Source organism: Ipomoea nil, unplaced genomic scaffold (genome assembly GCF_001879475.1).
Source record: "Ipomoea nil cultivar Tokyo-kokei standard unplaced genomic scaffold, Asagao_1.1 scaffold1317, whole genome shotgun sequence".
NCBI lineage: Eukaryota > Viridiplantae > Streptophyta > Magnoliopsida > Solanales > Convolvulaceae > Ipomoea > Ipomoea nil.
The window spans coordinates 881,049-898,017 of record NW_017617745.1 but is presented as its reverse complement, the minus strand read 5'-3'; the positions used below and the strand labels follow the sequence as shown (position 1 = coordinate 898,017).

Below are 16,969 nucleotides of genomic sequence, written 5' to 3'. Positions count from 1 at the left end.
CACATCAAACGGGTAAAACCGAAATGGTTCCAACGAACCTTCAAGACTCATATTAGTCCAACGAATCACAAGGTTGGACTCTTAGCACGATTCAAGACACCAAATCCTAACATGGATTCCTAACACATCGTTCTAGACATACGAAACATCAAGAAGACTCACAAAAGCTCAATAATCCATTAGCAGGAGGTCAAAACATCAAATACCAAAAGAAAGAACCACGGGGAAACAATTCCCCGCCATCATCACAACGTTCCCCGCGGGTGGGGCCACGGGTAAAGCCCTGCCCGCGGGGTACAGCCCACAAGGCCACATTCCTCGCGGGTGGGGCGGCGGGTAGGCCACTGCACGCCATTTCGCCCGCGGTGTACCTCCTGTACACCACATTTTTCCCTTCAGGGAAATTCATCTCCAAGGTCAAGTTCAAGTCCAAAACACCCAAAACTTCACACACAACAAAGATATGACTTGAACCCAAGAGTAGCTCAAAGAATGACATTCAAGAAACCTAAATACAAGCTCTAAACATGCATTATCACAAGATCATGCATCAAATCACTCACAACATCAAGAATCATCAAATAGAAGCCAATAATCATTCATAGCAATAGAAAACAGATTTTATAGAGCATGTGTTACCTTTGAAGACCAAAAACCACTTTCTTCTTACACTCCTAAGCCTCTCCTTGAAGCCCTTTCTCACCCAAGACTTCTTACACAACTAAACCACAAAGAAAACACCAAAATAAGATAAAGATACCTTAAAACTAACTAAAAACACTAAATAACTTAAGATCTTACCCTTTCCTATGCTAAGGAGGTAGAAAGGTGGAATCTTTAGTTGAATCTTTGCAAGGCTAGGGAATTCTTCTTCTAGCTTGGAGAGAAAGCTAAGATTTCTTTAGAGAGAAGGTGGAGTGTTTGTGACATGGCTAGCAAGGGAAATGAGTGAAGTGTCTTGCTAGGGAAAACTTGAGCATAAAACTTACGGGGTGTCACATCCTCTCGCCCTAACAATAAGCTTCGTCCCTGAAGCTTGGGCACAACGAGTTAAACAAAAAGGATAACATAAACAAAATGTGACAAGAGCAAGCAAAGAGTGACAAACATGAGTTCCAATCACAAGAGTAAAGGCAAGGCTTCAAAGCAATGTAGATTACTCCCAAGCAACTTAACAACTATCAAAACTAAGGTTAACAACCTTCCGGCTACGCTGGGCCTACACCACACTCAGACTTAGCAGCAACTCAACAAAACAACTAAATAAACAACTACCAACAAGCCAACAACCAAAACAAGCAAGGAACGCAACGGGATTACCTCAAACTCCAGCCTAGGAGGAATCATCCTCCGAGTCTTCTGCATCCTCATCTGAATCTTCGCCGGCTCCACCTCGGCTAGAACTGGCTTCTAGCACATCCAACCTTTGGTTCACAGTTACCAGCTGAGCTTTCACGAAAGAAAAACCTTCTTCGATCATCCGATTTTGCTGCCGCAGAAGGGCCACCACACGCTCCTCGTGGGTCATGGCGTCGTGCTCCCTCTTCGTCCTCACCTCTTTCCTCCGCAAGCTCTCTTCACTCTCGGAATCGCTTTCTTCCGCCTCTTCCTCTTCCTCTTCTTCATCTCCTCCCAAGCTTTGAACTACCTGATTCAACTTCTTAACGGAATCTCAAGCTGTTCAGTCAAAAAACTCCTTTCTGCAGGGGATTTCTTTGCCACTTCCTCCAGGGTGATATAATCATTATTCTCCAACTGGAACAGATTACAATTCCAAAGATTCGTAGCATCCAATACCATTTTGCCAACAGGCTTGGGCACAGAGTTATCCACTTTCACCCATTTCTTCATGAAAATCCAACTCAGAACCATACCATAGGGCAGGCTTTTACGGTTATGGTCTCTACAATAATCCATGTGCGGCAACATTAGGGAGGGCAAATTGAACTTTACTTTGTGCTTTAGACAGAAGGCAAAAGTGCACTCCAACTTTCCCAATAGGCTACTCTTGTTGTTGTTAGGTAACAAGCAATCTGAGACAAGCATCACCAAAATCTTCTGCTCTGCAGAGAGCCATTTCCTTTCTGGCCTCGTGGCCTAGGTAAAACCACTTGTTCTACCTAGCAAGAAACTCAAATAATCCTGGTAGCCCAGATTATCTGTCTCAATCTAAGAATCTCCACTGTACTATGAGACCCTGGTAGTTGTCAAACTCAAGATCTTTGCTAACCGTTTCTCAGTCAAAGAAATCTTTACACCTCCCACTTTTGAGGTGATTTCCAATTTCCCTCCATCCTTAGCCACACTCATGTGACAATAAAACTCCTTTACTAGGGTCGGGTAGGTCTCGTTTTTGACTGCAAGATACCCATCTAACAATCCTTGATAATTCAACAAATCCAACAAAGAACTTGAAAAAGATTCGGGTTCGAAAGCTTTACCTTCAAGAACTGAATAATGGGCATCCACCCATTCCACTCTTCTCGCGGTTTTGATCTTCTAGGCATGGTAGAAAAGACCCAAACTCTTCATTTTCTTCTTTCCTCTCTTTTTCTCTCCTTTCCTTTCTTCCTTTCTCGGCCTTACCCGCGACTCCGGCAGATCGGCGGCGGCGAGGAGCGGTGCTGCTGCGGTGGCGACGAGCTCCGGTGGTGGTGCGACAACGGGCGGCTGCTGCTTTGGTGATGGGCGGAGAAGGTCGACGGGGGGGGGGGGGGGGGGGGGGGGGGAACTCCTTCGCTGCTTGATACGGGTGGGAAGAAAAGAAGAAGAAGAAGAAGAAGGGTTTTGGGAGAAATTGGGGAAAAAGGAGATTTTAATTTGGGGATTTTTGGTTAGGTTTAGAGGAAAAAAGTTAAAAGGAATTTAAGTGGAAAAAAGTTCAAGGAACATAATAGTTTAGATGGTTTAAGAGATGGCTTGGAAACTTTGAGGCCTGGGTTTGAGTAAAGGATTTCCTAAAAGTGAACCCAATCTAAGCTTTAAGATGAAGGAATAGGCTTTAGGTGACACATAAGGGTGAAGCCCTATATATTCTCTCTCTTTTTTTTTTCTTTTTTTTTTTTTTTTAAACTCCGGGATCTTCAAACTAGGGTTAACAACTCCAAAAGAAACAACCAAACCACAAAGATAAATCTATCCAAACGAAGGGCTTCAAGAGGAACACACAAAAAAGGTACAGCTCAAGGATAAAAAGGCATGCACAAGAATGATACCTGCGGCCTCCTCCTCCAATATGGCCTCAGCCTCAGCTTGTGACTTGCTCATCACGAATACCCTGCCCGAAGGCTTCGTCCCTCTCGAGCCACGGCTAAAACTCCCTCCCGATGGTCCCCCGGGCCTGGTTCTAGACGGTAGAGCTCCCTGATCGGACTGGAGGTGACACTCATGGGCTTTGTGGCCTATCCTTCCACACTTGAAGCACTGGAGCAGGTTGCCTTGACAATCCTTCCTGATGTGGTCCTTTCCACATCTCCTACATCCGAAGGGTTTCCCTTTCTCTCCATTATCTGCCCGAACCAATCCCTGGGTCTGAGAAGGAGCTGGTGTAACACCCCCGATTTTCAGGATATTTAAAACTTATAAAATAAAGGTGAGATCTCGTTGAATCTCAAAACATAGTACAAGAGTATGGGGTTCTATGCCACACCTGAGCTAGAGAACTCAGGTGCACAGGCTAACTGACTAATATCCTCAAATAGTATCAGTACTAAATCATGGCACGCAGGCCGAAAGGGAAAAACTATCTAAGCTACGTCCAGGCTTCTAGCGCGCTCCAGTGAACTACTCGTCTGTGCCTGAAAGCCAAATATATCTGTTCAGCGAGAGATGCTGGTAACCCACTCCAACGTGTTGAAATACATTACATATAGAGATATATATAGATATACAAAAACCATTTTGAAGCATGAAGATATATCTTACAAGACTCTAGCTTTTAAAACCGGGAATGACTCGACAGATAAGGCTAGACACAAGCAACAGTTATAACAGGCGTATACAATCCTCCACAGGCAAGACAGATAAAGCTGAGCACAATTAATAATCATAACCCAATGTAAACAATCCCCAGCATAGATCCCATAGTCACATCCCCCAATATAATCATAAACACACTCATCCATATCTCATCACATAGCACACTTTGTTGGCGCCACAGGACCAATCGCATGCCCATACATGAGGGTCAGCACATATAGCTCTGACACGGCCCCGCAGCACCCTGCCCCGTCTCACATTACGGAGGAGCCGATGGCAACCGACTAATGAACCGCAGTTCTATATAATATTTATATACCTGACCGGTCTCTACCAGCCTGGTTAACAGTTGGGATGGTTCTCAACCCATTCAACTGCCCGTATAGTGGACCTTTGTCCTATATAATATTTATATACCTGACCGGTCTTTACCAGCCTGGTTAACAGCCGGTATGGTTCTCAGCCCATCCGACTGCCCGTATAGTGGAAGTTAGTCCTATATAATATTTATATACCTGACCGGTCTCTACCAGCCTGGTTAACAGCCGGTATGGTTCTCAGCCCACCCGACTGCCCGTATAGCCCGATTGATCTCAACCAATTCGGGGTGACACGCACACATAACACGTAGCAAGCACATGCAACCCACATTAACACATTGGGAAGGGGAGGAAACGTATAAACAAAACCTATGCGTGATCCTTCACATGCTAAGAATAGTCCTAAGGGGTTCATACTCCTTTCACCTAGGTCAGCGGGATACCAATTCAACTAGCATGCAATATATAAGACTCATACAACCTACGAACGGTACCCAAAATATCAAACTAGACATAGGCACGATAGACGGAGTCCGTTGGGACACCACGGGGGTCGGGGAAACATCAAACGGGGAAGCTGAAATCCCGGGTTGGGGTATTTTCCAGCGGGTAGCCGGTGGGTGGGGGTCCACCCACCGGCTTCCCGCCGGCGTGCACTGTTCCGGGCAGCGGGTGCCCGGCGAGCAGCTGCCCGCTGCCGGGACTGCCCGACTTGGCCGCGGGTAGGTGGCGGGTCCCCTACCCCCCACTGATTCTTTTCATCACAAAAAAGGCCCCGGGAACCATTGTGGAACCCGAAACCATGCTTAGACACTTTACAACGCAATTAACGATCAACACGTAGTCAATTAACGGATCAAATATGAGAAACGTACGGCACATAACCTATCATGCTTTTCTAACATAATCGACACCCCAAACATGCAATTTCCCACCCGATACACCAAGAATGATATCATACGATACAACCTAGGGTTCTAATCACTTTTATACCCACAAGAATACGATTCGTCCTCCAATTACAAGATTCGGTGCAAATAACACATAAGCATATACAATTATCAAGAATGACATATAAACATCAAGAACTCCACATAATCATCAAGAACATCATAATTATCAAGAATCTCCCAATATCAAGATCACCCATGGAATTATCCCATCAATCATCAATAATAATATCGCAAATCATCAATACACAATAGTATGGGGAAATCCTACGGGGGAAATCATAGCTATGAAAATAGGTTTTGTTGAGACATGGGTTACCTCTTAGCCTTAATTAATTCCTCGGCTATGAAGGGCCTTTCTTTAAGCTTTCTTGCTTTCTTGATTTCTTCTAGGGGGATTCTTGGAGCTCTTTGGGGTGGTGGGCGTTATTCTTGTGGTGGGGGGTTTCTAGGTGCCCTTTAAGTCCCCTATTTATATATTTAGGAGTCCTAGTTAGGAACTAATATTATGGGCTTGCTAATTCTATTTATTTTGGAACTAAGGATTGGGTTTAGGGATAAGGGCCCGTGGATTAAGGTGGGCCTTTTTCCCTAATTAATTATTATAATTTATTCTTTCTCTTGGGCTATGGGTTAATTAATTAATTGGTTTTAGGGGCCGTAACACGGGGTGTTACAGCTGGTCTTGCCCTAAAGTTTTGCCTCGACCTCTTGAAACCTTGTGGCCCACTCCCTTCGCCCCCTTTTCCTGGCCAACTCACTAGACCCTCTTTGTAGCTGTTGCACTCGGTACAAATCCGCCGCACTCAAATAAGCTTCATTGAGCGCCCTCGGCTTGCTTACCGTCAGGGCCTTCCTTGCTTCGTAGTTGAGTCCCGCAACAAACTTTTCCACCTTAGACAACTCGGTGGGGACCAAAATTCGCGCGAAGCGAGCCATCTTAAGGAAACACTTGTGGTATTCCACCACCGTCGATGTCCCTTGCTTAGGGTGGAGGAACTCTTCATACATGGTTTCCCTCACGTGAGACGGGTAGAACCTTTCCCGCAGCTTATCCTTCAACGCCAACCAATCAAACCCTGGGTCTTCGAGGCACGCTGGGCCCTCATGCACCCACCAAAGATTCGCCTCATGGCTGAAGTAGAACGTGGCCAACTCAACACGACGGTCTTCCGGGCAACCAACTATCGCGAAAATCTTGTCCAAAGATCGAATCCGTTCCTCAAGAAGGGCGGGGTCTTCTTCCCCAGTGAAGACAGGCGGTCGATGACCCGAAACTAGACGACCCACATCACGGTTCCCAACAGGTGGTGGCGGAGGTGTTGTGCAAGAGAGTGTTGCTTAGCGTTTACATCGTCTGAGTCAAGTGCTGAAGATTCTGTGCCAGCTGCTCATTTGTAGGCGTGTCCAGTGTCCGAGCACGGTGGCGAGGCGGTGCCATTGCAAGATTCTACAGAAACAACACGGTTACGGCAAAACGCGAGGAAGCTGCGCACCCTTACCAGAAGCTTAAAACGAGAGAGCTAAGACTAAGCAAGGACAACAAAACAAGCACAACAAATGGTAAAGAAAACTCACATCTCACCGCGCATCCTAAACGTCTTAAGTCCTAACACTTAGGTACGTAGAGGTCAACTTAGAGTCTTAAATCATACTTAACTCCTAAAAATTCAACTCCTAACATCCTAGGCTCACACCTAGGCTCTAATATCAATTGTAACACCCCTCGAATTTTAACAACATTATAAAGCTTAATTTAAAGAAAACAGTCTCATCATTAAGCATAAACAAAGCGGAAGCTAACATAATTCGGGAAGTGCTATGCCACACCTATACCAAAAGATAGGTGCACAGGCTACAACTAAACCATGTTCAACATTCTAAGGCTCACTGGCCAACAAAACAGAATAAGTCTAAGCAAAAGGAAGCGGGAAGAGCTACACTATCTAGGGTCCACATCTAGCGCGCTCTTCGATCTAATCAAAACCTGTAAAGACAAGGGATAACACCCGGTCTGCGAATAATGCTGGTAACCCACCAATACGCGTTAAGTATCAATATATATACATAGATATAGTCAAAACCGTTTGAAACTGAGGAGTACAGTATATAGCATTTGAAAATCAAGAGATGAGACAACAATCGACATATCACACTCTCAATAAAGATCAAAACCAACAACTTCAACAAAGCAATAGAGATCACAATCAACAAGCGACATAAATAACTCTAGATGCAACCTACCATTCATAAGGTAGAGTTCATCATAGACAGGCTCATAAGCAAGAAATACAATAATCACATAATGACAAGTTTCACGTTCCAACCTTATGGCTACCCCCGGCCTTATTTCGGTTCCAACCGTTACCTCCTAGTGCCACCCTGTACTTCTGATTCTAACCTTATTCCGCATGGGACCGTCGTCCCCCACCAATCACATCACCAATCAGTATACCACCGATTTCTCAGTACACGAGGGTACCATTAAATTCATAGTAACAAACCACTGATCTCGTGAGCAAAGCTCAAGTAACAAAACCACCAATCTCATTCATATTCACACATAGTCATTATCAAGAAGATTAAGGCTCATCAATAGCCCAATTAAGTATTAACAAAGGGTACAACGATTTGTACAAGATCACACTATAAGAATCAACCAAGAGATTTCAATAAAGACCTGAAGCAATACTCAACAACAATGGACTACAATCCAATACCAATATGATTGGCAACACGAGTTGCCAATCCTCAACAAGAAGGAACAAACCATACATACTAGCATAACAACATCGAACTAGCATGCACATCAAACGGGTAAACCGAAATGGTTCCAACGAACCTTCAAGACTCATATTAGTCCAACGAATCACAAGGTTGGACCCTTAGCACGATTCAAGACACCAAATCCTAACATGGATTCCTAACACATCATTCTAGACGTATGAAACATCAAGAAGACTCACAAAAGCTCAATAATCCAACAACGAGAGGTCAAAACATCAAATACCAAAGGAAAGAACCACGGGGAAACAATTCCCTGCCATCATCACAACATTCCCTGGGCGGGGCCACGGGTAGAGCCCTGCCCGTGGACCTGCCCGCGGGGTACAACCCACAAGGCCACGTTCCCCGCGAGTGGGGCGGCGGGTAGGCCACTGCCCACCATTCCGCCTGCGGGGTACCTCTTGTACACCACATTTTTCCCTTCGGGGAAATTCATTTCCAAGGTCAAGTTCAAGTCCAAAACACCCAAAACCTCACACACAAGAAAGATATGACTTGAACCCAAGAATAGCTCAAAGAATGGTATTCAAGAAACCTAAATACAAGCTCTAAACATGCATTATCACAAGATCATGCATCAAATCACTCACAACATCAAGAATCATCAAATAGAAGCCAATAATCATTCATAGCAATAGAAAATAGATTTTGTAGAGCATGAGTTACCTTTGTAGACCAAAAACCACTTTCTTCTTACACTCCTAAGCCTCTCCTTGAAGCTCTTTCTCACCCAAGACTTCTTACACAACCAAACCACAAAGAAAACACCAAAATATGATAAAGATACCTTAAAACTAACTAAAAACACTAAACAACTTAAGATCTTACCCTTTCCTATGCTAGGGAGGTAGAAAGGTGGAATATATAGTTGAATCTTTGAAAGGCTAGGGAATTCTTCTTCTAGCTTGGAGAGAAAGCTAAGATTTCTTTAGAGAGAAGGCGGAGTGTTTGTGACTTAGCTAGCAAGGGAAATGAGTGAAGTGTCTTGCTAGGGAAAACTTGAGCATCAAACATGTGTGAAAGGTCAACTTTACCCTTACTAAAGTTAGGAAGACAAAAGGGTTTAGGTACAAAGCTTAAGGCAAAAGATACACATGGTTGACTAAGGAAACTAGTCAAATTCTAGTCCCTCGACTATTAAATTTCAGGATTTTTAGAAGGAAATTATGCAAGGAGAAATAGGATTAATTCCTCAATTAATCTCAATTAAGGGTTAGATTTACGGGGTGTCACACCACGTTTCCACCAATTTGAAGCAACATTGCAAAATCATTAGCATTAGATGTAAGGTGCTCTTAGATACCGCTCCCCAAAAATCTCTACAATTGCTCGACATAATCTCTTCAAACTTTTAATTGCAATTGATGTTCCAATTTGTGTGTATTCATCTGTTGCATCCACAACTACACCATAAGTCAAAATTTGAAATGTTGCTATTACTTTTTGTAAAGTAGACAAGCATAGTCTATCTATCTCTCCATTCCACAAAGTAGTTGTCATGACCTTCAATTACGATGAAAATTCATAAGGACAAATGTGGACTCATTTGAAATCGTATATAAAATATTGTTTCATTATATTTTGGATTTTCTGAAAAATAACCACTCCATAATCTTTGATCTCCATCTATATGATCATGATGAATCACTATATGCTCATGAATAGAACCTCCATGCCTGGGCTTGTTTGCTTTATTACCCATAGTTTCTATGCAGTAAGTCTTGACAACGCTATTGTTAGCTATATATTTAGTAATGCTTTTTCCTTGTGATTGCATTGTAGTAGTGAGATCAACCTCATCCTCCGTTGTTGAAGGGAAGAATGATAACTTTGTATGTCATGTACTAGTATTTATGATAAAATATAGAACCATTTCAGCAAATCTAACTTAATTGCTTTTAGCCGTTAGATTAGATCGCAATGATATTAACTATTCATTGGTATGTATATCGTTCCAACTTACATTCTAACAAAAGATATGATATCTTTTGAGAATTTAAAATAATTGCTTTCAACTGTAGAATTAAATCACAACGATCTTAAATGCATGTCTTTCCATCACACATTTTAACAAAAGATATGATATCTTTTTAGAAACTTTAAGACAACTACTTCCAACCGTTGAAGTAATTCGCAATGATCTTAACCATTAATTGCTACGTATTTCTTTCCAAACACAGATTCTAACAAAAAGATGTGATATCTTTTCAGAAATTTCAAGACAATTACTTTTAACCATTGGATTAAATTGAAACAATCTTAACCATTCATTGGTATGCCTTTCAAACACACATTTCAACAAAAAGATATGATATCTTTTGAGAAACTTTGCAAATGCTTTCAACCATTAAATTAAATGGCAACAATCTTAACCATTCATTGGTATGCATGTCTTTTCAACACACATTCCAACAAAAGATATGGTATATTTTTATTTTCAGAAATTTTAAGACAACTACTTTAAACCGTTGGATTAAATTGAATTGATCTTAACCATTCATTGGTATTCATGTCGTTCCAACACACATTGTTTGTTATACAAAAGATATGATCTCACAACTTATGGGATTAACTTGCACATGGGTAGAATGAATTGTTTAGAATCTTCATGGGCTAGTTTAGCTTGTAAACTACGAGAGTATCGAATCTTGCGGGTTAGTACACTCGGATAGATCACAAGAGTGGCACCAGGGACTTTAGTACAATTCCTCCCTTCGTAAAAAATAAAACTACATTTTTATCTTAAGTTGGCGCAAGACGCCAATGACCTTGTGGTCTAGTGGCACCAAGTTGCTCTCCCATACGGGAGGTTGTGGGTTTGAGCCGACTCAAGACATGCATTTGATTGATTCATGTCCTTTACCTTCGTTGCATTTTTATATATCTCTTCATTTGTTGCATTTAGTTTAGATTTATTTAAGTTTCTTGCTTCTACCTTGTTACAATTGAACTATCTTTACAAGAATTAATCCGATAATCCCATTCCCCATTCCCTATGGACCAACCCCCGAAATTGGGCTTGCATAGTGACCTACAGGAAATGTAATTTTTTTAAAAGGAAGCATAGAGGGAGTAGTACATGCATGGAATCACCCATAATATGCAAACTAAGTGCTTCTATATAGCTAGTATCCATCTAGAAATGACCGATTGGTGGAACCATTTCTTGTACCCCTCGTGGAATGGCCTCTATATGGTCAGGGCAATAGGGGCATAACACCAAGGGCCTGGATGACTTGCGGGGGTTGCGTAATACGAACATATCAAATGACTCGTACTGGCCGTGCCACCGTTAATGCTTCTAGCTGGGATGGAGACTACTAACCTGGCTATCTAATTGAGGAGGTGTAAGAGCATGACCAATGCCAAGACCTCTAATTGAGTTGGGTAAGAGGCTTGGGGATCAAATTGCAATGAACCAAAGATATGGGACTATAGTGCAAGATGGGAGGGGTTGAGGCACCAAGCCAACCCCAGTTTGTCGTGCACCCTACGACCACGACCTACCCAAGCATGGTTGAGGAAAGTGGCAGGTGGTAGTAGTACATGATTCAAGGGTGAGGGGTGCATAATTAGGCAAGGTGGGATGATGGGGCTCATGGGAGGCTGTGGGTTCAACATTTGTGTGGACGGGAGGGTTGGAGGGATGAGGTTAGCTAGTTTACTTTTGGCCATGGTTGGATGCTGGGACACTATAAATAAGGGGCTTACTTTTGCTTTTGACATCATCAATTAGAGTTGAATTCCTTTTTATTTTAGACCAGAACTTTTCACGACAAACCAGTCTTATTATTCAAGTCATATAATAACCCTTTTAGTGGGCCTAGATTTGTATCTCGGTCTCGTTCTTTTAGCCCAACAATTTAATATTTTTTTCTACAGATTGAAAAGGCACCAGTGGCCCAACATCCAATATATTAATCCGTGTGTTCATTGCAAAAAATACCCCCTGACTACCCATTTATACGATGTGGTTGGTCCAATAAAACCATAAAAAACAAACGAGAAATGTTAGAGTACAAATATTGAAACTCAACGACTACATTTTTGTAATATAACTAAAGAGTAAAGACTATATTTACACAAATAAACACTCAAAAGGAAAAAATTACTTTAAGTATATACTCAAACAATACTAAAAATAAACATTGCCGTAGTTACAATATCGTGTAGTTTGTAAATTTATACTTTGTGCTTTATTATAGAGAGCATATAACTTGTAGAGAATAAGGTACTACTCTTTAAGGCACATAAAATTGTATTTTTTTTAAAAAAATAATACTGTATGTTTTTTTATAATAAGAAATTTGAGGTAACGCTTTGTGATTAAACACGGCAGAATACCCTGTTGATCTAAAATTTAAAAAGTTGCCTGAAATCTAGTACCGAGTAAACCCCAGGGTGAACCTATATATGAGCCTATGAGGGTTAACTGTAAAGCCAATGTGAATGTGGAGTTCTTTTCCTAGTGCAGTACGCAACCTTTCTGATTCTCCCAGGGAACGACAGAGAAAACAATGGCGGATAGTATATCAGCTAAGAGATGGCTTCCCCTTGAAGCTAACCCTGATGTCATGAACCAGGTTACCCCTCCTCAACTTTCATTTCTCAGAAAACAAAATAAAAATCCTTCTTTTGCTTAATTTCTTAAGCTATTGGGTTTATCGGAAGAGTATATTTCGTTTCTCTTGAATGGGTTTTATTCCTTTTGTTCAATATTGGAATTTTTGAATTAACTTGTATAGTTTTATTTATGCTTTTTTTTTTTTCTTTGATTTATTGTGAATCTGTTAACTAAAGAATTAAAGAATTAAGAACTTTATCTGTTGACTGATTACTGTTTTTCAGTTCGACGATTTTGGTTTAACCTCGTAAAGAATTGCTAAAACGTGTGAGATACTGAAATTTGGTATATTTGTGTGATTGAGCAGTTTCTCTGGGGTCTTGGTGTTAAAGAAGATGAGGCAGAGTGCTATGATGTTTATGGCTTGGATGATGAGCTTCTGGCTATGGTCCCTAAGCCGGTCTATGCTGTTCTCTTTCTGTATCCTATCACTTCACAGGTTCATATTTTTGGACTATCCCTATTAGGAGTATCTTTTAAATCTAATGTTTGTTGTTAATTTGAGATCTTTTGTTGTGTGTGTTTTCAGAGTGAAGATGAGAGAATAAAGGAAGACAGCAAGACAAAGGTGAATATGATTGTAATTCACATTTTGACTTAGATGACGTGCAGAGTTTACATTTTATCCTTCTTATTCGTAAATGCTATTAGCCTTTTAGTGCATGATGCCTTTGTTTATATCTGCTTAGCTTGCAGGAGTCTAATAGGAATTGTATTCATGACTGTGCTTGCATTGCAGGAGCCTAGTAGTGGAGTTTACTTCATGAAACAAACAGTGGGAAATGCATGTGGGACGATTGCACTTCTTCATGCTGTTGGTAATATCACTTCAGAGATAAAGCTTGGTAAGTCATTATGACATCATTTACTTCATGGTGTCAGTACGTATTATTGTATTGATCATATCAATTGGTAATCTTTCTAATGCAACAACGTGACTCTTTTGCTTAGTTAGAGGTACTGTCAAAACTAGATGCACTTAGGCACCAACTGGTTAAAGGGTATGGACAAGACCATAGGACTAATTACTATGTACATCAACTCTAAATTGATCTTAAATTATTTAGACGGTGAATTACATTAAACAAGCAAGACATGGATCTTTATGAGCTCTGACATTCTACAACAAAAAAGTCTTACTACGTTTTTCTTTTTAGTTTTAGCATTTCAAATGAGCATTTGAGCTCTGCTGCCTGTTTGGTAGGGATCTCTATGAAATCTAGGCAAGTGGCAAGTCTGCTGCTACATGTTTAGTTAGAATCCCATTGTCTTTGCAACTTTCTTGGATTAATTCCCAAAGCTCACACCATTAGTTCCCTACTTTCCTGCTTAGAGGGAATTTTACACTATCATTTGAAGTCAAAATATAGGTTACTGCCTGCAGGAATTTGAATTGATCATGGGAAATGAAATATATTTATTGGTTTTTTCTTTTTCTTTTTTGTTCCATTTCTTTGTGACATTGATTTTTATGTTAATACCATTTCCAGTTGAAGGATCATTCCTAGACACGTTCTATAAATCCACTGCAAACATGAATCCAATGGAGGTATCTATTTGTCTGTTTGTTCATTGCAATGGTTTGAGCATGATATGGTTGTATCAATTTAATTCTAATTCATACTGTCATAATTTTGTAGCGGGCCAAATTCCTTGAAGATGATAGGGAAATGGAAGTTGCTCATTCTGTAGCAGCTACTGCTGGTGATACTGAGGTCAGTACTGGAATATGCTAATTCTGTATCAAATTTCCCTTTTTATTAAGTGGGTAGGGGTGGTGAGGGTGGGGCGGGGATGCGGGTTAGAAGACCTTGCCTTTACCACTTGAGGCAATAGGTATTTGGACATTATGTTTTTATTTAGTCAGTTGATTAGAAGTGCATTTGGGAGATCGATGAAGCGACTCATTGCTCTAATAGCAGAAATTTCAAGTGGAAGAGTAAGGGTCAAGTGAGAGCAGTGCCATTGGAGAGGTTCAACCGTTGCATTCTCACCACCACGTCTCTAACGCTCCACTCTTACCACCCTCACCACTCTCAAACGCACCCTAGTACCTTACCCCTCCAATTGAAATTTCTACGAACTGCTCAAACCTCTCCAATTGCAGTTTATTTAAACAACATTCTGGAGAGCGGTTGGAGTTGTAGATCACTCCAAACCCTTTCCCAAGGGCACCCTAATTGTCCCATTTGTATTGCCTTAGATATAACTCTCAGATAAATTGGAGTACTGTATTTATGAACAATACTCTAAATTATTATTAGACTGATTGAAAGTTGGGAGATAACCATTAACCAGATTAGGGTCATATGTTTAAACACACCTTGTTTGAACAATTCTGTAGAAAGCTATTGTGCATTGGTTAACGGTTTCTGTCAGGCTTCATCCCATAGGAATACCTCTTTAAGATTATACATGCAGTTAATAAAAGCATGAAAACAAAGAGCTTAATTTTGTGGTAAATATAGTTTTATTGACAACCCTATTAGATATGAATAAAAATGTTATCCTGAATAGACTATTATACATTTTTGCAATGAATTATATTCACAAGTTATTATGGACCCACAATTAATAGGAAGTACTATGCTGGTGAACCACAGTTGGTAGAGCAAGCCTGTTTGACTTTTGCAAATGCATGTATTCAAATGAAATGCAATGCAGCACCTTAGAAGTCAGGGGTTTGAGCATAAAAGTTTACCAATTTCATGTTCAAAAAGTTGCTTGGATAAAGCATGGGACATTGATACTCTGGTGCAACTTAAATAATACTTCTTTGTAGCTCTTAAATGTGCTTTTTAAGCTAACAAGTTTACTCTACAGGCGTCAGATAATGTGGATACACACTTCATCTGCTTTGCAATTGCTGATGGTACTTTATCTCTCTTATTTGTCTATATATAGCAGAATTTTTTTCCTAATTAGTTTTGTGTTTATGATGGGTTGTTTTATGTTAACTGGAAAGAGCTGAATCTTTCACACTACTGGCTGTTTGCTCAACTATCAGATGACCGGGCAATTCTTTAATGTTTTCATGAAATTAAAATATTGCCTTTGCCCACTCTTCATCAAAAGATTAAATTACACTTTATTATACTGCCTCTGAAAGTCTGAATATGCTCGAAGCTTGTCTCTTCTAGTTTGGGCGTTATCCCCTTCCTCGTATGCATGATAGTATATTGTTTATGAAATTTTGATATGAGCTAAAAGATTGACTTGACTTGGGTTAGCAACCATCCCTTTTTGCATATATTTACCCTTTAACGAACTAATGATTTACTTTCACATTACGTTGCAGGAAAACTTTACGAACTTGATGGAAGGAGAGCAGGACCAATTTCACACGGTGCATCCTCTCAAGCCACCTTACTGCAGGTAAAAGGATGATAATCTCGAGTTTGGGCATTTCTGCATATAAATTCTGTTATCTGCTTAGATGATGGGTTCAGCACTTAACGATAAAAGGTTGTTGATTTAATCGCAGGATGCAGCCAAAGTGATTCAAAAGATGATAGAGAAAAACCCGAATTCGATTAACTTCAACGTGATGGCATTATCAAAGAAAGGCGGAGCAGATGCCTTTTGAATGGCAGTGTTAGTATACTACTTTTCTCTGGTTATGGTGATGGGAGTTTTTCTCATTACTGACACAAATGTTACCTTTTCTGCTTTCTGATACTTCTTGGTTCACAATGGGAATTTTTCTTCAGTGTTTGCAAGTTCACAATTTACTTCCATGAAGAAAAGCCAGCCATTCAAAATCTATATCAATCATCATGGAATCAGTTATTTAAATCATCATATATTCATATTGTTGCTTATATAGTTATATCCCACAGTATGTGTATTATATATGTTAACACAAGTAAGATGGGTTTGCATTTTCCTCTTAAAATTAATTTTAGACATTAAATATGACTATTTTTGACAATTATGTCCAAACTTTTGAAACATAATAATTTAAAAGCAAACATTTGTATACTACGAAAATTTCATCTAATTTTAAAAATAATATATTTCTCTTGATTTAAAGAGACTTGAATGATGAAATTATATGTTAGATCTTTGTTTATCATAAAAATGATAGAAATCTAAATGGATGACCAACTATAATAAGAAAATGAAAAATAGAAATGTATGAGGCAAAGTTTTTGTTTGTTTGTTTGTTTATTATTATTATTTTAAGGGTTTGGGTTTTAATTTAAAGACTTAAGTAGAACTTAGGCGTTTTTGGTTTGCACATGGGAATCGGAATTGGAATGAGAATCAAATACTTGTCAATGGTAATGGGTTTTGTTGAAAGTATTTTG

General features: G+C 40.2%; 1 protein-coding gene across 1 annotated transcript; it reads left to right on the top strand.

The window, feature by feature from the left end:
• The first annotated feature begins 12,467 nt into the window (after positions 1–12,467).
• Positions 12,468–16,454, top strand: LOC109185137 (ubiquitin carboxyl-terminal hydrolase 3). Its single transcript, XM_019335112.1, has 9 exons — positions 12,468–12,618; positions 12,967–13,098; positions 13,189–13,227; positions 13,399–13,504; positions 14,150–14,208; positions 14,300–14,374; positions 15,483–15,531; positions 15,958–16,034; positions 16,144–16,454. Exons 1-9 carry the CDS (start codon positions 12,553–12,555, stop codon positions 16,243–16,245), a joined length of 705 nt encoding a protein of 234 aa, XP_019190657.1. The 5' UTR covers positions 12,468–12,552; the 3' UTR covers positions 16,246–16,454.
• Positions 16,455–16,969: the final 515 nt, after the last annotated feature.

What these genes read in the sequence shown, in the direction of transcription:
- LOC109185137 (XM_019335112.1), top strand. Translation starts at nt 12,553, where the DNA reads ATGGCGGATAGTATATCAGCTAAGAGATGGCTTCCCCTTGAAGCTAAC. An exon ending in CAAACATGAATCCAATGGAG is followed by an intron (nt 14,209 to 14,299) that starts GTATCTATTTGT and finishes ATAATTTTGTAG; the next exon opens with CGGGCCAAATTCCTTGAAGA. An exon ending in CTGCTTTGCAATTGCTGATG is followed by an intron (nt 15,532 to 15,957) that starts GTACTTTATCTC and finishes ATTACGTTGCAG; the next exon opens with GAAAACTTTACGAACTTGAT.